The sequence below is a fragment of the Plectrocnemia conspersa genome, unplaced genomic scaffold (genome assembly GCF_051122295.1).
Source record: "Plectrocnemia conspersa isolate PC_06_02 unplaced genomic scaffold, ASM5112229v1 ptg000009l, whole genome shotgun sequence".
Taxonomy (NCBI): Eukaryota; Metazoa; Arthropoda; class Insecta; order Trichoptera; family Polycentropodidae; genus Plectrocnemia; species Plectrocnemia conspersa.
The window spans coordinates 3,001,264-3,026,698 of record NW_028277173.1 but is presented as its reverse complement, the minus strand read 5'-3'; the positions used below and the strand labels follow the sequence as shown (position 1 = coordinate 3,026,698).

The 25,435-nt window shown below is 30.3% G+C and overlaps 1 protein-coding gene across 1 annotated transcript in view; it reads right to left on the bottom strand.

Moving 5' to 3' along the window:
- Positions 1–983: 983 nt before the first annotated feature.
- Positions 984–25,435, bottom strand: part of LOC148231557 (G protein-coupled receptor Mth2-like) — a 254,151-nt gene continuing 229,699 nt past the window's right edge. The window contains exons 8-9 of the mRNA XM_088192896.1: positions 17,447–17,642; positions 984–1,236 (exon numbers count right to left, since the gene is read on the bottom strand). Of these exons, the coding sequence (XP_088049022.1) occupies positions 1,126–1,236; positions 17,447–17,642 (307 nt within the window). The 3' untranslated portion in view covers positions 984–1,125. The remainder of the gene's footprint in view (positions 1,237–17,446; positions 17,643–25,435) is intronic.

Sequence of the window (25,435 nt, the reverse complement as noted above, 5' to 3'; positions counted from 1 at the left end):
GAAATTTTATATTTTTTTATTAAATGAGAACCATTCGATTTTTTAACATCGTGCGTAAAACATATAAAAAACATTATTTATTTTATAATATTTGATAATAATAATAAACGAAAAGCTAATTATAATAATAATTAATACTTGATAAACAATTCAATTTATTCACCTTATTAATTTATAATATTCAATTTTGTAAAAATACGCGCTTCATGTAGAAAAATTATTATTTTTTCCCTTACGATATTTGTTACGTCGATATAATATTACATTATATTTATAAGCATATTATTTATACATTAAACATTAATATAATAATGATACATATTAATAATTACACAACAATTATATCTATAAACATTCGAGAATCCCGAGAAAGTAACCAGTAGTTATAATTATGTCATAACTTATATTGTATTAACAATAATTAAAAAAAATACTGAGCCACCCTCACGAATATTTAAAAGCTTTTATATAAAAACAATTATTAATAAAATACAATATTTTGAATAATAAAAGCTTATTTGTTTAATATTACAAATAAAAAAAATTGACTAGTCATTTTCTAACGCATGGATCTGACTAGACTATGTTTTTAAATAAACTAAATTTTTTTTTATTATATATATAAATATATATATATATATTTCTATAAAACACAATACATGGTATAATTGTGTATAAGCTTTTAGACGTATTATATTATACGAGAACTTAAGCCGATTTCTTATGCCGCATATTGAACTCGAATACTATTTTTGATATCTATTGTATAAAACTTATATAAACAACAAAATAACATTTTATAATTAAACAATGATACACCCTGTTTATAAAATAAGTACAAAATTAGAAATGGTGGGATTAAATAATCAATTGAAAAAAGACCGCATTAGGAATTTAATACCTAGTAAATATTATGTATAAATCCTATACACACTTTTTTGTGTAAGATTATATAGTAGTATATGTATATATTACATATATAGTTTTATGCTTTATAATATATGTGTCTTATATATTCTTATACAATTCCACAGTTAAATATCACATTTCAAGTTCACTGTCATTGGTTAAATATTATATGAAGATATACACTATAGTTTTATTATGTAGTTACATTTTCGTTGTTTACAAGTTAACCGCGTTCCTAACTCCTACGCCGTTCAATTCTATGGATGTTGCTTCTCTTGGTAGTTCTGTTGTAATGGGACTAATTGGTAGACATGTCATCCACTCGAACTGTAAATATAAAGGAAAATATTGTTTAAAACATTTTATTTGTACTGTTAATCTTAGAAATAGAAAAAAATATTTTTTTATATTTATTTATTTATTTAATATAAATCTTTCGTTGTAACATAATATTTTAATTATTTGATGATCCATCAAAATTATATTTATATTATAATCATTAATTTAAATAAAACACTGGATGTCATTCGGTTGGATTAGTGCCGTGCCACTTTATGTGTCTACATGTGGCCGGTTGGCTGTTGTCGGGTATTTGATTAAGTACATAATAACTTTTGTTCACTTTATTTACCGACTTAAATCACATGGCGCACGACGAACAATTAAAAAAAATATTGGTCGGGGTGGAAAGGGTTAAAAAGGAGTCAAAGTCGGTTGATTTTTGACGACTCCGACTCTGCTTGAAATGCTCCAACTCCAACTCCAACTTCACAGCCCAGATATTCAGGTTCAAAATTTCGTAGTTGTAATTTTTTTTGAGTGTAATTTTATATAATATATGAATTATTTTGCTGAGATTACAACTATATGTATCTATGAATTAAATTGATTTTAAAGCTACTTTTTCAATAGCTATTTGAAATTGTTTTTAATACTTAAGAAATGACGCAAAAACATCACTTTTTACAACAAATTAAAAAAACAACACTATTTGCAACTTAGTTGCTTATCGAATATTTACTTTCTTATTATTTTTATTAATTTTATAAAAAAAATCTTATGAAATTTAAGATAGCTTAGCGTGTATCATATCGATAGTTAAGTCATATAATTCAGATGAAAAACATCACTCATATAATATCTAACAGCAAAAAATTCAGTTTTAAATAAAAGTATAATAATTTTTACAGAAAGTAATTATGAGTTCAATTTTGTGAAATTATATGTTTGGTTAAAAATTTACTTAAAAAACTCTTCTTTAAACAATTTTTGTTCTTGAATTTCTTTTAAGAAATTGTTTACAATTTGTATTATAAAACGAATAATTTAATTGGTTCATTGCTAAGCCAAACATAGGAAAATTATAAAAAGTTCCAAAAATCAAAAATGTTTGAAATAATTACATATTATAAAAAACCCACCACTGTCAATTAAAAAAAGGTTTTTAATTAATTAATAAGTCAGAGCTGCTCTTTCGAGCCCGAGCGGCGAGATACTTCCCTTTTCGCTCTCTCGCGTGTTAAGTGACAAGAGTGAGAGAGATAATGATATGGTTTTTCGCAAACTGAGATAGAACGAGTAGCTCGGTTCAATTTCAGTATGCGCGTAGGCGTCCTATGGTCAACACGCATGTCGAGCGATGCATCGTGGTCACGTGGTAAATTTATAATACCACATGCTTATCGGGGACTTCAACAGACTCTTACTGACATCTTTGAATATTTTAGGGCACCAAAAGGAATTATTTATATTTTTGATTGTATATTCTTCTAAAAGATATCGTTATTATATTTTTTTTCATATGAAATTAAATAATTAAAAAATAATTTGTGGTACTTGATTTTGTTAAAAAAGTAGTTTCGAATATCCTTATGTATTTTCCTAGATCGGTTTATATAAATGTCACACTATAACGAATTTTTATTTAGAATCGATGGCGACAAATTCTAGGATAGTCACAGATGTGTTCGTATTCTGAAGTATCATTTTTATGCCTTATGGCATTTTGCAAAAGCCGACAAAGATTTTGCGTAAATTGAATATTTACGACTGAAAAGTTTTCATTGATATTGTATTGGTGAGTGCCCACACAAACTTTTATAATTATCAGTAGTGTAATTTTAATATTATGTCAATTTAAAAATTGCGATTATTTGGCACATTTTTCGATCGCGCGCAAATATGACAGCAGCCGCCGTGCGCACGTCATTCACGCCCACCACCCAGACGGCATATGAAATTTGTGGCAGTGTGGCCGCTACTTGGAAGTCGGCAAGCATTAGTTATCGCTTTAATTAATCAATTAATTTATGTGTGCGTATTCCGGAGCTGCGATGTTGTCATCTTGTGATAGTAAAAATAAATTTTACAGTGCATTGAATCAATATAAATAAAATAAAATATTTGAAATATATTAAATGCATGGGCATTTATGAGATAAACGCAAGAAATCTAGAATAAACATACAGAAATAATATGTTAAATTTGACTTGTTCAACAAAGTTTATATTGAAGAGTTTTCCTTATAATTCAGTATTTTTACAGTTTTTTTTTATAATTCCATAACCCGATATGCTAATTTTAAACATGGGAATTTCCATAACTTATTGAGAGTTGACTCATTATTGAAAATTACTTCAAAAATGTAACATGTTCATTTAGCATTATTTTATTTAAAATACATATACCATTCTAACTTTATATATTTTGTGCTCCATTCGCTTATAAATCCTATTGGATTCATATTCAATTGAATTTTCGTGTATCGAAAAAAAAAATCGAAAATTAGTCTTCACTTTAAATATTTTTTTTAAAACTGAAAATTACATCCAATTTCGAATCAAATGTCAACTAAAGTTGAATAATATATTCTGGAAAGTTGTATGCATAATCTTCTCAGTAAAATAATACATAAATCACTTCTTGAGAAAAGCAAGGATGAACTAAAAAAATAAATATGAACCAGATATAAAGCATTTGGCATCGAACGTACGGAATCAAAAATCTCTTTAATAAATAACTTTAGTGTCATTTTTGAACTTTTTTATTACAATTCTGAAAAACTCTTTTCTTTCATTTTCTCCATTAAAAATGCTCGACACGTCAGACAGTCGATAAATATTTGGGAAATTTTGACACGCGCACGTAAAAAGATTCGACATCACTGGTCTATGATATTTAAAAGCTCTTTTATATATCTAAATAAAAAGTTTGATTCGTGAATATGTGAGTCTAATCGACCCAAAGGGTCAGCCGGCATGTAGTCCTTCTCCGACCTGACCCGCCGAACTGCACAGAACTAAAGCAACTACAATGAGATCAGCGAACAACAGTTTTTCTTTTTCTCTTTGTTATAATAGAGGTTCAAACCTATATCTAACTATTTTTACCAAATTTATACAATTATATATTTGTACGTAATGTACAACCTGGTTTCAAATTGTGGTTAATCATTAAATATTTTCTCTTGAAAATTATCAAATATTAATATTAACCCTAGAACATTTTCCAACACAACTTGAGTTACTTTTTAAGGACATCCACCGCAAAATCCAATATAAGGACCGTTCGCCCCCACTCACCCCATCCCGGCTCGCCGTATTTGCTAACACGCTCGCGATTAAAGTCGATTAGCCGGATCATACACGGTCCGGGCCCGGACGTGGTGCTGGCTGACGCTTCCGCACCAAAGTTGTCCGTCGAAAATCCCGGGTCAAAGTTTATTAATTTCGATCCGCCCCTTCCGTGTCGTCGCCGCCCCGGGTCCGGGCCCGCTCAGACTACCAAAATTATACCCGCGTAGACAAAGCGGGCCCGGTTCAACTTTCGCCAATAACCAACCCCCGGTTTATTCCGCGTATGCGAAACATTCATATTATTGTCCTTGCGGACAACTATGCTCGACTGGCTCTAATCCCGCCGGGGACAATGCTACAACAATGCCGAGCGAAACTTGTGTCGTTTCGAGAGCTTTTCATCATTTTACGACGGATTTTGGAGGTCGTAAAATGATGGTCTGATTTGCTTCTGGTAGCGTATAACCTTAACTAAATAACGTAATAATAATTACAGTGAAATTTATATGACTTTGAAAAGCTCGGATGTTTCATATTATTATTAATACAATTTTATCGTTGCGCGATACAAATGCCTGGCTCACTGGCTCTACGTTGTGAAATTTTTAAATCGACTTGAACGACCCAGAGGTGAATGAACTGTTAATAAAATATGGCGTTGACATGAATGTAAAGTCTGTGTCGATTTGGCGCGAGCTCCACTGGTGACGAACACAAGCTTCAATCTTGTTTTTATGATATCGGTCCTTTTCTTTTCACATATTTTTGTTTCGACAATGTTTTTTGCGTTAAAAATTACTACAAAAATTAATTTTACTATTTTAGTAATTTGTAAGCAATATAAATATTAAATTGCATTTATAGTTATTTTTTATATTTTAAAAATAACACGAAAATTTAATTTGTAAATGGTCCAAAAATTTCTATTTATGTATTTTTATTATTAAAAAATATGTTTTTATCTGTAAATTAATATTTAAATATGATTTTAAGTATGTACTATGTATTTATTTATTCATAGAATATTTTTTTGGGTGCACTGACTATTAATCCTTAAAGCTTCTTCAATTATTTATATTCATAAATACTAGTAGAAATATATTGTATTTAAATATATAAATAAGTCAATACTCATATGAATGTCTGTGTTGATTTTGAGCGAGCTTCACTGGTGGCGAACACAAGGAATATAAAAATCGAAAGTGAATATTAAAAAAATATTTTTAAATCACAATAGTAAAATATTTCCATACAGTTTGTGCAATGATGAACTCACATGTTTTGAATGTATATTTTCTTGTTGTATGACTGTGCCACGAAGTCTCTTAGAAACTTTGTGTAACTGCTTAGCGGGATCTGATCAGACAATCAAAATAAAATACGCTAATTTTATCAAGTTTATAAGGTTCGTTTCGGTCGATTCAGCGTAGCTCTATTTGATGCGAGTTCAGCTGAAATAGTAGTTTTAGTCCTGAAAGTGTTCTGAGTAACGTCCATTCCAGTTCTATACTTTTTGACTAACACCAATGATTCAAGGAAGAACTAGATGTTTTTTTATTATTTAATTCTGATATTTTTAGATTTTTAAACACGCGTGACGGTAGATTAAAAATCGCAACATTTAGCAATGATAGCAGCATCTGCATTGTGCAATCTGGGACGCGTTACTTATATGGTAAAATATTTATTATTGATCCCAGTTTTTTAAGCTTTATTGGTTTTAACTTTTGAAAATCCAGAGGCATGTATGTCATGCCCAAAGTCGTATCAAAGATCAGATGAACCTCTGCGAAATTTGGTGTAATTGCTTAGTTGGACCTGATCAGACAATCAAAATATAAGATGCTGTTTTTCAGGGTCGTTTCGATCAATTCAGCGTAGCTCTGTTTAGAGGCTGAAATAATAGTTCTGTTCTGATCCTTGAGTATAATAAAATGTAATGACCTTTCCAGTTCTAGACCTTTTGACCAACACAGATGATTCAAGGCAGAATCAGACTTTTTTTTATCTAAGTCAGATCTTATTAGATTTTTAAGCACGTGTGACAGTAGATTTGAAATCGGTACACTTAAATTCTGTAATTCGGGGAAGCTGTACTTAAAATATTTGCATTTAATCCCTGTTTTTAATGCTATTTAATGGATTTAATTATATTTGTTTACAAATATTGTATATGCATTAACTACTTTTTTGGTTTGCTGACAAAATTTAGATTCTTAGCAAATTCTAGAAACACACATAAAATGGTTTTATGACTATTTTAACAAGTTTTGCTAACTAATTATTTGGCCACGATTATGGGTAGTTTCGACAAGATAATTATATAAATTTTGCATTAAGAATTATATAGATTTCTTATACACCATGTATTAATTTAAAAAGGGTTTGTTTGAAAACAATCAAAAGTTTTGTTTTTATAAAATAATTGTATATGATATATTTATTATATTTCATTGCATAAATTGCATTTATAAGTTATAAGTTTGTTGCATATTTTATTTTAAAATTGCTATAAAGTTTTGTGTATTGACTGTTAGAGATTTTTTATTTTTGAGACTGAAAAGTAAAATAATTAGGCATATGTTAATTATATTGATATTTCATTAAAAATAGTATAGAAAAAGTATATAAATATAACTGAGAAAATATGTTTGTGTTTTTAGATTATTTTTTTTGTAAAATATGTTTTTTTTTTATAACACCTGCATATTTATAGTTTCTTGTTAATTTTGATAACAATATAAAATCACACAATATAGAAAATTTTTTACACAAATACAAATTTACTGTCAAGCGCACAATTTTTTAAAAACAGTGCGTAAATACATTAAATTTATTTTATAATTTATAAATTACCACAAAAGTTAAAAAGCGATTTTGAAGCTATTTTATGCCAAAAAATTCAGTCAAATTCATATTTTCCTTAATTGTTTCTTTAGAAAGTCTATAGATATGCTTTTTATATATTATTTTAATTTTAATTAATTTGCTTATAATTATTATTATATAACCATATACATTATTCGATTGTACTTTGATTTAATGTAATTTTTATTTATTATAACATATGTTTACAATTTTTTTCTTTACGAGATCTTGAAAGGTTTGTTTATTTATTTATTTATAAATTTAGGAAAATAATTTATTTAATTAAGTATAGACACACAAAATAATTATTTATATTTGTAGTTTTTAAATAAAAATATGTGTAAAATAGTTTCAAACTTATATTTCCTTAATGGTATGTATATATATATATACCATTCAACCACATATATACAATATATATATATATATATATATATATATATATATATATATATATATATATATATATATATATATATATATATATATATATATATATATATATATATATATATATATATATATATATATATTTTTTTTTTGTGTAGGAGCAATGTATTTAAAAATTTGCTCTTACCCTATTTAAGTGAATAATTTTTTTAGTAATTTTTAACTCCAAAAATCTTGGTTTTAATAATTTATTTATTTTAGATTAAATTAAGACCATCGTGGCCTAACAGGTTACCCCAATGCGCCACGATGGTCGAAAACAAATTTTAAATTTATAAAACATAAAAAAAAAGTATATATACATAAATATAAAAATACTTAAACATAACAAAAAAATTATAAAATATTAAAATTGAATGAAATAAACCGGATCAGCTCCTCGTAGCTGACATTAAATAGGTCAATATGTAATGCCAGAGTATTAAGGAGCCGGATGGCCACAGCCATAGGCGAGTCGGCAAGTGCGGATGTCCTAGCCCTAACGGTCATCAAAAGAGGTCTCGATCGTGATTCTCGAAAATGTTCAGGAACCCAAAACTGGAATTCCTCGAGAATAGCTGGATTGTCGACAGCACCTTTTAGTAATTTAAAAAAATGCTTAGCGATATACAGCTTTCTGCGAGAACTCAGCGAATCATATCCCAACGCTCCTAAAAGAAAGGCGCTGGGATATAAGTACGGATAATAACCAAATGTCCTTTTGTAAAGGTATCTTAAATACCTTTTTTGAATTTTTTCCACTAAAAGGGAATATTTGGCTATTCGGGGATTCCAAATTATAGATCCCGATTCAAGAATGCTACGAACTAAGGTGTCATAGAGGATGCGAATAACTGACGGATCGTCAAAGTGAAAGGCATTCCTCATAACAAAGCCGAGCATCTTGGAAGATTTATCACAGACGTCGTGTATGTGTAGAGAGAACCTCCATTTGCTCTCGAAAGTGATTCCGAGATCTTTAATGGAAGTTTCTCTAGTCAAAATGTTACCACCGAGATGGTAGAAATAAGCTGATGGCGAACGGGATCGAGAAAATGACACAGTATGGCACTTTCCGACACTAAAGGGCAGACGGTTAACGGAAGCCCATCTCCACAGAGAGTCTAAATCACTTTGTAGAGAGAAGGAGTCCGCAACAGATCGAATGCATTTATATAATTTTAAATCATCTGCGTACAGAAGAAAACTTGAATGTTTAATTGCAGTATTTATGTCATTAATAAATAACACAAAAAGCAGAGGTCCCAGATTGGATCCTTGAGGAACCCCCGAAGGGGTAAAATATTCCTTTGACAATCGGCCACCATACGTTACAAACTGTCTACGATCGCTCAAATAACTTGAAAATAACCGAGTTAAATTATCTGAGCAACCGAGGTTCGACAATTTTTTTAATAATAACGTATGACAAACTTTGTCAAAGGCTTTCTCAAAATCTGTATACACGACGTCTACTTGAATTCCGGCATCGAGAGAAGTTGTCACCGTTTTGGTGAACGACAGAAGATTAGTAACAGTGGAACGGGCAGGACGAAACCCGTGCTGTTGGTCTAATAAAACTTGCTGAAAGTGATTGTAAAGATATTTATGAATAATTATTTCAAATAATTTAGCAGGAGCTGACAACACTGCTACTGGTCTATAATTCTTTATATATAATTTGTCACCCTTTTTATGAATAGGGGTGACTTTTGTGCATTTCCATAAATCAGGAAATGATGATGTTTTGAGTATCAGATCATAAATACATTTTAGAGGAGCAGCGAGACTTACTTCGCAACCCTTCAAAATAAAATCGGGAATTAAATCAGGTCCAGAAGAACGCCCTGTCTTTAATTTATTAAATCCGTATTTAAGATCTGAGTGCTCAGTTTCTCTGATGGTCAGTACTGAAGACCAAGAACATGAAGAAGGAAGCGACTGAGCAGAAGGCGAAAAATATTCCTCGAAAACAGAACGAAAATATTGCGCAAAACCGTCAGCAATATTTTGTGAACCGTCCAATGTTTTATCGTCGAGGTTCATCACTTTCAACGTAGACTGAGTAGCGCGTTTAGTGCTAATGAATTTCCAGAAAGCTTTGGGATCATTAATTATTTGTTTTTGGCAATTTTTGTAATGATTGCGATGACAGGAAATTATCAAACACTTAACGCGTGCTCTTAATGAACGAAATTCCTCTAGAGCAGATGGATGTCCCGATCTCTTCCATAACTTATGAAAGGCGTGCTTTCTTTTTAGCAATGAGATGATCTCATGAGAAAACCATCTAGGATATGACACGTTAAGCACTCGAGGGCGCTTTCTAATAAAGAGCTGGTCGAATGCACGATAAAGAACCTCATAGAAGGCCGCCAGGGAAGATTCAACATCAACGCACCCGCCAACTCGGCTCCAGTCCATACCTAAAAGTAAATTATTTAATAAACCAAAATCTACACAATTTCCAAACGACCATCCGAGATCATTCCGATCGCTCACACATTCCAACTCATTCGTAGTTATGCCATTTTTATTTATATTTAATTTTATCATTAGCGCCGGGTGATAATTATCTTCCGACACCAATACGAATTCGCTCTTAATTACTATGCAATTATTTACATTTGTATAAATTAGATCTAATTTGTCACCAAAATTATTATTGACACAATTTATTTGATTTAAATTAAAAATATTACTTATTAAACTTATGTCAATATTGGCACTAATGTTCGTAGGTAAATTAAAATCACCCAAGATGATACATTTTTTCTTCAAAAAATATTCAGATTCCGACTGAATCTTACGAAAAAATGCAGCAGTAACGTCTTTTAATTGATTTGGCGGAAAATATAACACGCATATAACGATTGAAGCTCGTTTCGTCTCGACGAGGATCCAGAGATGTTCTCCGTCAGCTTCGAGATGCGCAAGCCTTCGCGCATGAATTGAATCTCTGCGGACAGCTAAGAGCACACCTCCGCCTCTGCTGCATCGATCTCTTCTAAACACGGTGTAACGATCGTCGAAGAGCTCAGCGTTCAGCACGGAATCAGTCAGCCACGTTTCCGTTATAGCGATGATGTCATGCTCCTGTGCGTAGATAGCGGAAAGAAAGTCGACGGTCTTGGAATTTAATCCCCTTACGTTTTGATAAAAAATCGAAAGGGGATCCATCGAACTCTTCCTAGGAAGGTTTAACGCCTTTCCGAAATCTCCATTCTTTAAATGAGCATCCAGATGGCCATAACTCTGGACACATAACCTCATTTAGTTTGGCATCAGGAACTGCAATTTTGAATGATGCATAACTTGTGCCCTTTGTAATGATTTTCGAGACCGACACATCACATGATTTTAGTTTTTCTTTTAGATATACCATAATTGCATCCGCGGTTGTATCCCGGTGCAAGTAGAGCACGTGTAGATGTCTCATTTTTAAAGCTGCTTTTATTAACCCATCCTGCTGTCCAGACCCGCGAAGAAGCTGATTGCGCGCTTGTTTATTCTTCTTCCTGACTTCGGTCCAGGCAAATGGCGAGACATCGGGCACAGGCGTTGGGGTTTTCTCTGCAACCGAAGGAGCTGACGCGTGTCGTCGACGAGTCGGTGAGACTGCGGGTTGAATTGGTGACGACGAAATTGAGCCTATCACCATCTCATTGCTTGGCCTAGAGTCCATGGATTTTGCGATTATTTTTTTATTTTTTCTTCTCTTTGTGAGCTGTTGCTGCTGGGTTGCAGCTTGAATTTTTAGCAGACTTTTTAGTTGCGCAATTAGAGATTGCTGTTCCGCAATCAACTTCGCTTGTGCAGCGAATTTTGCGTCCATTTTTTCAACAATAATATTAATTATGTCCATTACTGGAGCTAATGTAAGTAGACGTCCGATAATGACGAGCGATAACATAATAAATAGATACTTGAAATCATAACTGTGGATAAAAACATATTTTGTCAAAACAAACGTTTACAAAAATATGTGAAAAGAAAAGCAACGATTTCGTAAAAACAAAATTGAAAAAAGGGTACAATTGAAATTAATCTGTTAATTAAAAAATAATCAAACTTCGTTTTATCTTCGTAGAAAATATATGAATTAAATTTAGTCGCATAAATATTACATACATAATAATTATTAAATACTAATTTTTAGTAAATCATGTTGAATATATTTTTTACGATTTTCCCAAATTACGGTTTAATAACATAGTACAAGGTGCTAATTTTTTATTTATGACATGATTTTTGAGGACCGTTCTTAAGGCTCCCTACACCTGACCACATCAAAATTAAAATGCAAATAATTATTTGTATACAAAAAGATGCCAGCCGGTAGAGTACGCTCGGGATAAGGATGCCGGTTGGTTATTGTGTGCGTGTACATGTATATGAGAGGGAGAAGCGATGTAGCGTGTACTTCGTTGTCTCTCTTTTTCTTTTAAGGACAGTCGCTGATTCGTCAACGCTGTATTTGTCATTAAAGTGCAGTGTGGCATAGAAGTTCGATCTTCTCTAGTGATTTATTTTAAATAATTTTGTGTTGATATTGGTTTAACCCAGATATGCCCACTGTCCCATAAGTAGGTAACTAAACTCGTGCCACTGTTTTTTATTTATAAATGAAATTTTAAGAGAACAAAATTTCTTGGGCATATCTGGGTTAATTGATATCAAGGCTTCAAATATACATTGTAAGTTATTCGTTCTCTTACCCGTGGATTAAAATATTTTAATTATTTTTCCAGTAATCCGTACGTTGTTGGTTTTTTTACCCTATTCTCTGTAAGGCTTAAAAAAGTTATTATTCTTATCGTTGCGCCAATGATAATTTTTTAATTTATTTAATGGATTCTAATGATTTAATAGAGTCGTCGAGCCATTAAACAATCTGCGAATAATTTCTTTCCACATTTTATATCTTTTTGCTTTTGAAGAATAGCTAAAGACTTCATTATTTTTTTGACTAGTGAAAGATTTTGAATTTTGCAAATATTTAATTAATGACATCAATGTCTGGTTTCTTCGATTATATAATATATTTTTAATTGTCCGTTGAAATTTCCAACTTAGCTCAGATGTATGTATGTTAAATAAACATATATTTTCTTTTAAAATAAAAAAAATAAATATTCTGAGCGAAATTGTTTTGAGCCACACAGTTCACGCACACAATAACAAACCGGAATCCTTATCCCGAGCGTACATTAAGATTGGTAACCTATCTTTATATTTTTAATTAAATTTACATATGACTTCTTCATTGTTAGCCTTGAGTTTGTCACCAGTGAAGCTTACGCTAAATTGATACAGATGAACCAGTAAGCCGACACCATCGAAATTCAGACAAAAGTCTGTAGCAACTTTTCACTTTGATCGTCTAATTTGTTTTAGTCACCTTGAATCACCAGGAGCTTTTTACTTTAATCTTAATAAAAGTAGTCGAAAGGAGCAAGGTCTGTCGAATAAATTCTGCCATCGTAAATTTTGCGAACCAATTTTTTTTAAATTATTAAATTGTAGATTCCAGATGTGCACCAATATAGATATTATAAAATACGTACTCAGGTATCATGGGCTAAAGCAAAATTGACTGTTAAAATTTTAATTGAAAAAAACGACACTCGTTTCGGGATTTGTAATGCAAAATGTAAAATAAATTAACTGTGAAAGTATTTGTCACACCAAACATATTCCTTTAGAACTACACTTTTCAACTGCCTGTAATCCTTTGGGAACAATGTCACAACGATGGCTAAACTTGTGTCATTTCGAGTGCTTTTCGTCATTTTACGACGGATTTTGACGGTCGTAAAAAGATGTCTCGTTACGACTCTGTCCGAGAGCGACCTTTCGCGACATCTAATAAAATATGGCCGCGGATGTAATTTATAAATGAAATATTAAACTTGACCATTCTATACGGGGGATAATTGAGATTGTTGGCAATTCGAGCATATACAGTGTATTATAAAGCACATATTGTGTTACGTACGGTCGGTTAGGTAACTTATTGTGGCGTTTAGTTTGAAAGTTACGAGGCTTATACTATCAAAGTTTGCACACAATTGAAAATTTATTCTTGAAAGCGTGTGGGCTTCTTTTCATTAAACTTTATACTTTGCGTAAGGTATGGCTTGAATCAAAACGTGAAGTTTCAGCGTTAATCATTGGTTTAAACAGAAGCTGTTTCGCATATTGTAATCTCTCCGTTTATGATCCGGTTAATCGATTTTAAACGGGAGCGTGGGGAAGGACCTGCCCAAACAAGGACGAAAGGTCTTTATTGAATTTTGCGGTGGCGAGTCTTCAAAACCCACTAGAAGCCACTCGAATATCTTGAGTTTTGGTCTGAAATGACACTGGGCGTATTATGAATCTAAACAGAGAGATATTTTTTTAAGTGTGCTCACGTTATTTTCAGCTTACAATTGTTATGTTATAAGTATCAACGAAAAAACATTATCATTGCTGTTTAAATTCTCGCAACCTACGCTTTAACCTTCCATCAAAGACGACGGTTATAGAAATTAATAATTTATTTTATATCGATACGAAAATTATCATGAAAATATTTTTAGTCTTGCTAAATAAACAGTTTTGATTCACTGAATATCATTTTACAATTTAAATAAGTTTGATCGTGAAATTATATTCATAGATTATTTTTCCAATAATTTACTATTTAATTCTGGACCTCCGAAGTTCATTAAATAGTCAATATTAACTTTTCATTATTATGAATTATTTAGGTAACGTTAAAAAACATATATTGTTCTTATAACTATAGATTATATTCAGAAGGATCTTTTCGCTAAAAAAATATGTGTATGATTCTGTTTAATAAATTAAGATATTATTTATTTTTTTATGTAATAAAAATTACAAATAATCTATTGGATTGCTAGGTAAATAATTGCTAGTTTTACCATTTTAATTTTAGCTTAATAAAAATCACGTAGATATTATTTTTGCTTTGATATAAAATAAGGACCCAAAATAAAAAAACTAAGCAATGGTTTTGATTGTTAATAAACGTGGAGTGTAATGGTGCTTCTTAAAAATGATGGAGGCGACAGTTATTAAGCCTTAAATTGATAACGAACTACTAAAGGCGATAGTTAAATCAAAATCACCCACAACATAAAATATAATGCCTGTACTATACTCTCTGGAAGTTGGGTTACTTCAGGGTTACTTCGGTCGAGTGCGGTTCTGTCCGTTCTATAATCTCTCGGAAGTTGTTCGAGGTTACCGAGAATAGGAGGTAAAATGGGGGTAATTCAGTCGACTTGGCCAGCTTCGAGCGCTTCCGAACCAGAGTCAGAGACCGAAGTAGGAGCTGCTCTTTCGAGCGCGAGCGGTGAGATACTTCCCTTTCGCTCTCTCGCGTGTTAAGTGACGAGAGTGAGAGAGATAATGATATGGTGTTTCGCAAACTGAGATAGAACGAGTAACTCGGCGCAATTTCAGTATGCGCGTAGGCGTCCTATGGTTAACACGCATGTCACGTTGTAAAGTTATAATACCACATGCTTATCGGGGACTTCAACAGACTCTTACTGACATCTTTGAATATTTTAGGGCACCAAAAGGGATTAATTATATTTTTGATAGTATATTCTTATAACAAATATCGTTATTTTATTTTTTCTTCATATACAATTAAATAATTAAAAAATAATTAGTGGTACTTGATTTTGTTAAAAAAAATCGTTTCGAATATCCTTATGAATTTTCCTAGATTAGTTAATATAAATGTCACACCATAACGAATTCTTATTTAGAATCGATGGCGACAAATTCTAGGATAGTCACAGATGTGGTGTTCGTATTCTAAAGTATCATTTTTATGCCTTATGGCATTTTGCAAAAGCCGACAAAGATTTTGCGTAAATTGAATATTTACGACCGAAAAGTTTTCACTGATATTGTATTGGTGAGTGCCCACACAAACTTTTAATAATATCAGTAGTGTAATTTTAATAATATGACAATTTAAAAATTGCGATTATTTGGCACATTTTTTGATCGCGCGCAAATATGCCAGCTGTACGTGACAGAAGCCGCCGTCTGGACGTCATTCCCGGCCACCGTCCGGACGGCATATGATATTTGCGGCAGTGGGTCGCTTACTCGAAGTCGTAGGTCTCGGCCGATTTCAGTTGTAACTTCGGTTCGGACAACTTCCAGAGAGTGTAGTGCAGGCATAACAGTTTAACACTAGAAAAAAATGGGTACCGCACGAATTAAAAAATCGCCTTCACGAAGTTTATTCTGTGCTTCTTTTACACAAAAGATTCCATTTCTTGATCTATTATAGATCTTTAGAAAAGGTCTTTATGTCTATATAGTTAAGCATTTATAATTATGTATGCATGTCGATATAATGGTATGTTTTTATATTTTTATTTGTATGTACCAGATTATTTTATTAAAATACGTAAATTTGCAGAAAAAATATAGTGATGTTTAGTAGTTTATATATATTTTAAATACATTCGAGATTAAAAATATGACTTCACACAAGTCGAGATTAAAAATAAGCATATAAAATTAGTATTTAAAACATCATAATCTTGAAAACATAACCCAATATTGATAAAAAGTGTTTTAAGTAAAAATATTAATTTTCTGTAGGTCTTTCTGTTATAAAAAAAATTTTTTTTTTGTAAATTGATTTCGAAAGCTTAAAAAAATATTTTTAAATTATGGTAAAATACATATAATAGAGAGCGAGGAATCTATATAATATAGCAATTGTTCTGCGGTCTAGGGCATCATAAAGAGTGCGCAAAATATGCTTGAAAAAACGCGCATTTCTCAATATTTATCGATTTGCTGTGAGTCTCTGTAATGTATAAGTTCAATTTCTAGTACTATACAAAAAATCACACAAAGATCCTCAGTAAAGTATGCCTTACTTCTGATGACATCTCAAACGTCACACTAAAATCCTTAGTAAAGAAAGCTTATCTAGAATATATCTAACAAGATAATAAAAGTACTTTGCCGGCATTAAAGATCTTAAAAAATAAATTGTGTGAAGGTAATTGGTTATAGATAGCCCTCTTTCATAAGGAATTGAGATCCAATTTTCAAGTCGTCTGCATATAAAAAAAATGAGTGATTCGTTGCTGTTCACTGATTCAGTTTGCTGTCTCTCTTAATTAGTAGTTGTTTGTTGTATTTACTTCGATGTAACGCATTGAATTGTTGTACAGAAAGATTTGCATTTAATAAATTAAAAATTGTGGTTCTTTATATTATATTACAAAAAAAATGCGACAACTTTTTCATCAAATTAATGAAACGTTTCAAATATATATTTGTACTTATAAATGTATTAAAACACATTAATATGATACGATTTGTAGGTAGGTATATCGTAAATCGTCTTCCATCTTACCTCTTCGCAAAAATAAGTTAGAAATTCTATGGGCATAAAATCTTTTGCGTGTTTTTGTCGAATCTTTTTTCCTCGGCGTCCATTTCAGAAACGCGCCCAAAAAATAAATGTAAATAAAGAATCAAGTTAAGAAATTTCGCCAAATTGGATTATCGAGTTATTTTCAAGCTCAAGGCACTTATACATTATAATTTATGTAGTATCACAAAGCGTAATGCTCTACGAGGAGAATTAGATAAAAATTATTATTTACCCGATTTCTCAGCCAGCGGAAAAAATATTGCCTCTGCTCCTTCTTCATAAACAGGGAAAATATTATGAAGCCCTGGCCAGCGTTTATCAGATCGAATAAGATCCACTTCCATTCGGATCCTTTGATGGCCCATGTTATTATTTCCAAAAACCAGTTGAGGCCCATCATGGCTGATAAGATGATGCTCTTTTTTAATCTGAAACAATGAAAAATTATTATATAATAATTAATTTTAACAATATAAAAAATATTTGCAGTGGCATTTTAGATAACACTAAATTGTCATTCAAGACATATAAATTATATTTTCTGATTAAGCTACTTTTCAACTTGAAATGAAATGTTTCTCAAATAGAATCAGACGATATTGTCTCATACAGACCGATCTTATGTAAAAAAATTAGAAAAATTATAAAGAAACAAACTGATAATAGAGGAACTTAATCTCTTACTAAATCATAAATTTGCCTATACTATTAATAAAAACACAATATGGCAAACTATATCAATAAAAAAATAGTTTTCAGTCTTATTCTTAGATATAACTTAGGCTTTTAACTGAGGGTAATACCCTACAAAATAAAATTAAAAATAAGATATAGAAAATTAACAGCAATTAACATATTTATTAATTACAATAATAAGCTGCTTATATACATAAATATTTTTGGTCCAGCTTTATACTATATATTGTTTAAAATATAAATCTGTTCAGTGTAACGTAAACGTAACTACACAGTTATATCAATTATCACATTACTTAGTTGATCTATTTACAATTAGGTATGTCAAATTATAATTCTAATGTCTAATGAGGTATGTTTGTTTATAATACGCTTGTATCACCATCATGAATTTGACATTTGATCGACGTGTGTATATTCAGTCTTGTATAATATTATTCTATAATATGCCTCAGTAAATTGTATATATATTCAAAATATATGTACATAGAAAATACGTTGAATATATGTATATTAACGTTAAACTAGGGTTCGAAAATAGGCAACATTAAAAATTCCAAACTTTTATTCAACTCTATGCATAAATTATGTTACACATTTTAATATAATCTAGAAAATTATAAGGTATTTTTAGAGCTGAATTTGATTTAATATTATGATAAATATATTATATTTAACATTTAATTCCATAATATTTATAGCAAAGTGTACATGAAAAATATTATAACTTTATTTATTCGCTTTCTTGTTTTAATGTAATTTCAGACAAGTTTCTTCTGCTCTTTTTTAATCTTACTTATATAAATACACAGATATGTATAATATTCACACATAGACTTAAATTTGTTTGGAATTATCTATTTTAAACGATTTTCCGTCTTGAAAAACTAATCTTTAGTTATTGCCTATTTATTATTGAAACCTTTTGAACGTCGCTTCCGCAATAAAAGAGATTCAACCGTGGAATTCGGGACTCTTTTTAGGAATACATATTCGAATACCACATACGACAAGAAAAAAACATTTTCCCTTAACAAAACAGGAAACATATAATATCCGTGGTTTTCAAATTGAATGTGGAAAGATCTGTGGTTTTTATTCTTTTGTGTTTTAAATATTTAATGCATATGTTAGAACTACCTACAATCTATATTTTACTAAAAAAAAAATTCGTCGGCATAAATAAACGAAATTGCGTATCATTAACAGTGTAAAAAGCCCTTGTATAAATATCGTGGAATTTTAATACAAAATTAATACAAAAAATAGGGTCGTTGTCCGAATATTTTTCTGAGCAAGTGTCAATTATTAATAATTTCGAATATACTGTTACGCAGTTAAACAGTATAATGATATATGAACAGTTTAATGAATCAACGATATTGGTTTACTCTAGTCACTTTTTTTAGACAGTTCAGGCAGAAACTTATTTCCAAAATAAATTTCATCCAAAACACTGTCGTACTGAATTTTTTTTTTGACACTTTAATCACCACTTCGCTTTTGATTTGGAATAAACGAATTACTGAAATTATAGCAAGATAACATATATTTTAATTTACTGTAACAAATCTATTAATAATCTAAACCAGAAAATTGCCATACTAAAACACTTCTTATATATCATACAATTTATTCAATAACTTACTTATTGAACTCACTTCGCTTTCGATTTGGAATAAATAAAAGATCAGTCAAATGGAAATACTCTTATTCTAACAAGACGATCTATCTATTTATTTATTAATAATAATATTTTAAGAATATATGCCAAAATGCTACAGTAATAAATAACTTTTTTTTGAACACTTTAGTCAGGAACTTACTTCCACTTTATTTTTGACTGTTGCGTCTAATCTACTTAGACAATCAATCTACACAATTTCTACGAATATAATACAGAACACTTCCATTCTGAATCACTTCTTTCAGACACTTCAATCAGGACCTTATTTTACCACTTCATATATAACTATCACTTCGCTTTTGCCTTTGTCGGATTCATCAATTGATCTACTTCTTTATTTACAATTGAAAGTACTGACTTATATTATTATATTAATCATAAAAAGCCTAGTTAGATTTAACCGTTTAACATAAAATGAGATTTTTCGTTAAAATGAAACACCGTGGGAAGCTTTTTTGCGGCTTAACGTTGCAAAAAAGCGTTGCGTCCGTGTGCACATAATTGTGCGTTTCGTCATTTTAACTTCATACGAAAAAACCCCACGTTGACTACGTATTTACTGTAACGTATTTATTTTGGAATTTACCTACAGACGTTACTTATATCATATTATCTAAAAATAGTTCAAAAAAGTAGAAATTCTAAATTACAGAGGCTCAAAACTCAGGTAAAAAAAATTCGTTTCAAGATGTATGTTTACATATATATATATACAATTTTTTTTCTATGGAATTATCTCACATATTATTTATTAGAAATAGTGAAATCAGTCAATAAATGTATTTAATTAATTTTTAACACTTAACGGTCGATTTACGCGGCGATATTAACAAGACACCCAACAGTCCAATTTCGAACAAATGTAACGTTTCCGTTAGGCTAAGCGCACGCTGTTATAAAAAAAGTCACCGAAAAACCCCACCTTATCGGTTTGATTCAGGTAAAGATGGTAATTTTTTTAAAGATATGTTTCTTGAAATTCCTATCTACAAAATTACAAAAAAAAACAAATTATTCAAAGGTAACCGCATTAAAAAAAACGAAATGTTGACCCAGACCTAATATCTTAGTACATATTATCAACCCATAGCTTTATAACAAAATAATCAGTGATTCTCAACGTTTAATTGCGTTAATTTATTTTACAACTTTTTTGCATTATTGTATTTTGTTAGATTTACAATAAATTTTTGTTAAGTTTATTTATTTAGTACTCCTTCGTTTATTGATACTATTTTCTAAGAAATAAATTACAGTAAATCAAATTCAAAATTTTATAATATTAAATATAATGTTTTTTTTATTATTATTTTCTATTATATATGTATGTACATTTTAATTTTCTAATAAATCGGTAGTTGAGGTATCGTGGGAATTTAAACGCAGATTCATCAATCCCTAATGTGATGTTTTATAGTATTAAAATATTTAGACCTGAAATGATCCCGATCTGTTCAAAGTAAATAAGCTGTTCTCAACATGTTTTCAATTGCCAACACATTGAATACTGGGCATTATTCCTAAAACTTTAATTAATTTGTGTAGCTATCCAAGCACATTGGTGGTTTGAGTGTGCATCTTTATTGGATGCGAAGTATACAGTAAGTCTGCGTTTTTCATTATTTTAACACATTGCGTACCGTGTGCTAAAAATACAAAAATTGATAAATATATAATATTAACGCAATAAAATGTTCAGAATCACTGATATTTTTTAATTTTAATAAATATACAATATAGAATAATAATACATAATTAATAAAAGATTGCATTTAGCCAAAGGCAAACGTTACGTTTGTTCGAAATTGGACGGTTGGGTGTCGTGCAAATATCGCCGCGTAACTTGACCGTCAAGTGTTGAAAATTTGGAATTGATCGTATAGGTCACAAAATTAGATATTTTTGATTTTTATTATAAACAACTGTATTTTATCATCTTTATTGTTTTTATTCAAAAATAAATATGTTTGGTTATCTATACAAAAAATTATATTTTATTTTATTAGTACGCGATCCACAGTTTAAAGTTCACTGATTTTATCATTGCGAATACAAAAATGATCATCATGAATCTGTTTTTAAAATTTGACGTTAAAACGTTGACTAATTAAAGAGTTACGATGTTTTAAAAAAAATAAGTTTATATCCTAATTTTCACATTTTTAGGAATAATGTCCGGTATTCAATGTGTACGCAACATAAAGCGTAAAGGATTAATTTATCGGTAACATTGAGAACATTTGGGTATATCCTCAAAGCGACCGTTTCTGACCTGCTTTAGCGGCAAATGTAGGGTTGCCATATGCAAAAGTAAAAAAGGAGCGAACCTCGCCAGGTTTCATATATAATATAATAGACACACTTAAAAGCTCAAGTGTACCATACGTCTATTGTGTATAATCTTTAGATTTTATGAGCATACTGACAGTTCCTTGATTAAGTGAATCGCGTCAGAAACAAAGCTTAATACCAAGTCACTTGTCAAGGCGCAGTTTCTTACCCACAAAAGCGCACTCAATCGAATCAACGCCCAATGCGGCCCTGTGTGATTGTATAGTTGTTGTGCCCAAATTGGGCACTCTTTTGGGACACTTTGGGCTAAAACAACTCGACAACGCGGCTTAATTTAAATTGTAAACGAGCTGAAAACTTTACGTGTATAACGTAGATAGAACCTGGGAGCTTCAAATTAGGTAATGGATTATGCACACACATTCCTTCTCTTGCTAACATATTATTGTACAAACGAAGGTGTGGAGATTCGTAAATACAATAGTAATTTCTATTGTATTTTCAAATTAATTCTGAACCGCTTTAGACGAATGTATTAATTAGTAAGAAATATTATGATATAATATCGCATGAATATCATAAAGCTTTGACAATAGAAAATGCTGTTTTTATGATATGTGACGTTATTATTATAATATATTAAAAGAAGATGAAAAAACAGAGCATAGGCGCAAATGAACTTTTTTATAGCGCGTGTGTTATTTGCAGATATGGATCTTGTTTCTTTTCTTTTTCACGGAATTGTATATTACATTCTCAAGGACATCTCAGATAAATAAATGCAAAATGAAAAACGTGTCATATTATTCGCAAATGTACGACAGCGAATATTTCATTTGGACGGACTTTGGAGGCAGATTTGAAGCACGTCTCTCTGTGCGGAATCGATACCAATTTGGCGACAATGCGCTTTGTACCGTTTATGCCGTGTTCGAATATGAGGCTTGAAGCATACGTTGAGAAATAAAAGTGGAGAGGCAAAAAAATCGAGGGAAATTTTCGGAGAAATATATAACAACGTACTGAGATACGTGGCCGATCGGATGGAAAGAATTGCGCGGAAGGCACTGTTCTCCGGCAGGAAATTCGAAAAGGATGATAGACTTGGAAAAGCTGATACCACTCAAAACGTAATAAGAATTCGTATCATATAAACGTGTGTGTATGTCGTTTAGATTTGAGTAAAATTTTAATTTGAGATTATTTCTGTATTTTATTAAGAGTTAGTCTATATAAACTGTTTTTAATGGATAATTTTATATCTTACAAATAAACAGTAAATAATTTGTAATTGCGAATTATTAGTATTTTCTTTAAGCTAGATTGACGCAACAATTTCTCTGTAAAAGAAATAGGAACTGCACACACAGACTAGAACATATATCTCTTGTGTTTTTGCGGCGTTTTAGTAATATGAGTTGCTCCTTTGCAAAAAAGTTTCGCTAAAGCTCGACAGTTTTTTTAATGGATAATTTATATCTTACAAATAAACAGTAATAAAATTTTTAATTGCGATATATTTTAAATTGACGCAACAATTTAGTATTTTTGGGAGAATTTACTGTTGAATAATTAAAAAAATATATCAATATTTGGTAATCTTCTTAGGAATATTATATGGTTTAAAATTTTATGAATATTTAATATTTTTGAGAAAAACTTTTTTCTTATTAAAAAATAGTTTAATAAAGTATCAATAACCAGCTACCTGATCTGAAATTTAATAAAAATCTATTTTTGGGAAGTAAAAGTATTTTTTTTTAAAAACTTTGGTAGAGTACGCTCGGGATAAGGATGCTGGTTTGTTATTGTGTGCGTGTACATGTATATGAGAGGGAGAAGCGATGTAGCGTGTACTTCGTTGTCTCGCATTCTCTTTTAAGGACAGTCGCTGATTCGTCAACGCTGGTATTCGTCATTAAAGTGCAGTGTGGCACAGAAGTTCGATCTTCTCTAGTGATTTATTTTAAATAATTTTGTGTTGATATTGGTTTAACCCAGATATGCCCACTGTCCCATGGGTAGGTCACTAAACTCGTGCCACTGTTTTTTATTTATAAATGAAATTTTAAGAGAACAAAATTTCTTGGGCATTTCTGGGTTAATTAATATCAAGGCTTCAAATATACACTGTAAGTTATTCGTTCTCTTACCCGTGGATTAAAATATTTTAATTATTTTTCTATTAATCCGTACGCTGTTGGTTTTTTTACACTATTCTCTGTAAGGCTTAAAAAAGTTATTATTCTTATCGTTGCGCCAATAATAATTTTTTAATTTATTCAATGGATTCTAATGATTTAATAGAGTCGTCGAGCCATTAAACAATCTGCGAATAATTTCTTTCCCCATTTTATATCTTTTTGCTTTTGAAGAATAGCTAAAGACTTCATTATTTTTTTAATAGTGAAAGATTTTGAATTTTGCAAATATTTAATTAATGACATCAATGTCTGGTTTCTTCGATTATATAATATATTTTTAATTGTCCGTTGAAATTTCCAACTTAGCTCAGATGTATGTATGTTAAATAAACATTTGTTTTCTTTTAAAATAAAAAAAATTGTTTGCTCTTGTGTTTTTGTGGCGTTTTAGTAATATGAGTTGCTCCTTTGTAAAAATATTTTTCGCTAAACTCGACAGTTTCTAGAACTATACATCAATATATCATCACATTTTATTTTTTTCTTAATTCCACTATTGTGTCTGTGAATAGCTCGCATTTAATAAAAACGAGGAATATAATTTTTTTATACAAAATTATTTATATTTACACGAAATATGAGTAAAAATATTTTATCGATTATTTTAATTTTTTTTTAATTTTAAGAAATAAGACTTACGTAAATTATCATTTCGTCTTAAATTTATAAATGAATTGTTTAGTCAGTTTAATGAGAAGAATCACAGTTGTTTTTCTAAGATGACTTATATTTTTTCGTGACAATGGTGCTTTTAAGATTTTTTTTAATTTAGCAGAACTTGTATTATAAAATAATACCAGCACTATCTATTTCGGCTTTAAAACATATTTTGAAAACAGTAGACATTTTCACTTTTTCATATAAGATCTTTAATTTTAAGATTTGTGATAAAAAAATAAATAATATATAATTAGCCATCTGTTATAATTAAATTACAAATACAAAAAAATATAATTCTAACTATGTACTATGAAGAATAATTTATAAAATGCTATAGAAACTTATTCGGATAAATACTAAAAATATGAGTTAGCCCTTTAGCGCGCAAAGGCCGATATCGGTCAATATATCGACCAACGACATTACGGTCTATAATTCAATACCTGTCCATAATAAAATCAATATGTCGTCGAGGAAGCTCTTTGGTTGATATATCGACCATATGAAATAAAGTTGTTGCTATCGGCCGAAAAACGATAAAATCAAAAAATTAAAACGATCTCAAAGAATTATTTCTTTATATGTTTATATGTAATACATTTCAAAAAATAAATTATATTCTTGTGCCACTATTTGATCATTTATTATATAATAAATATATTCTTAAAATATGACCATAAGT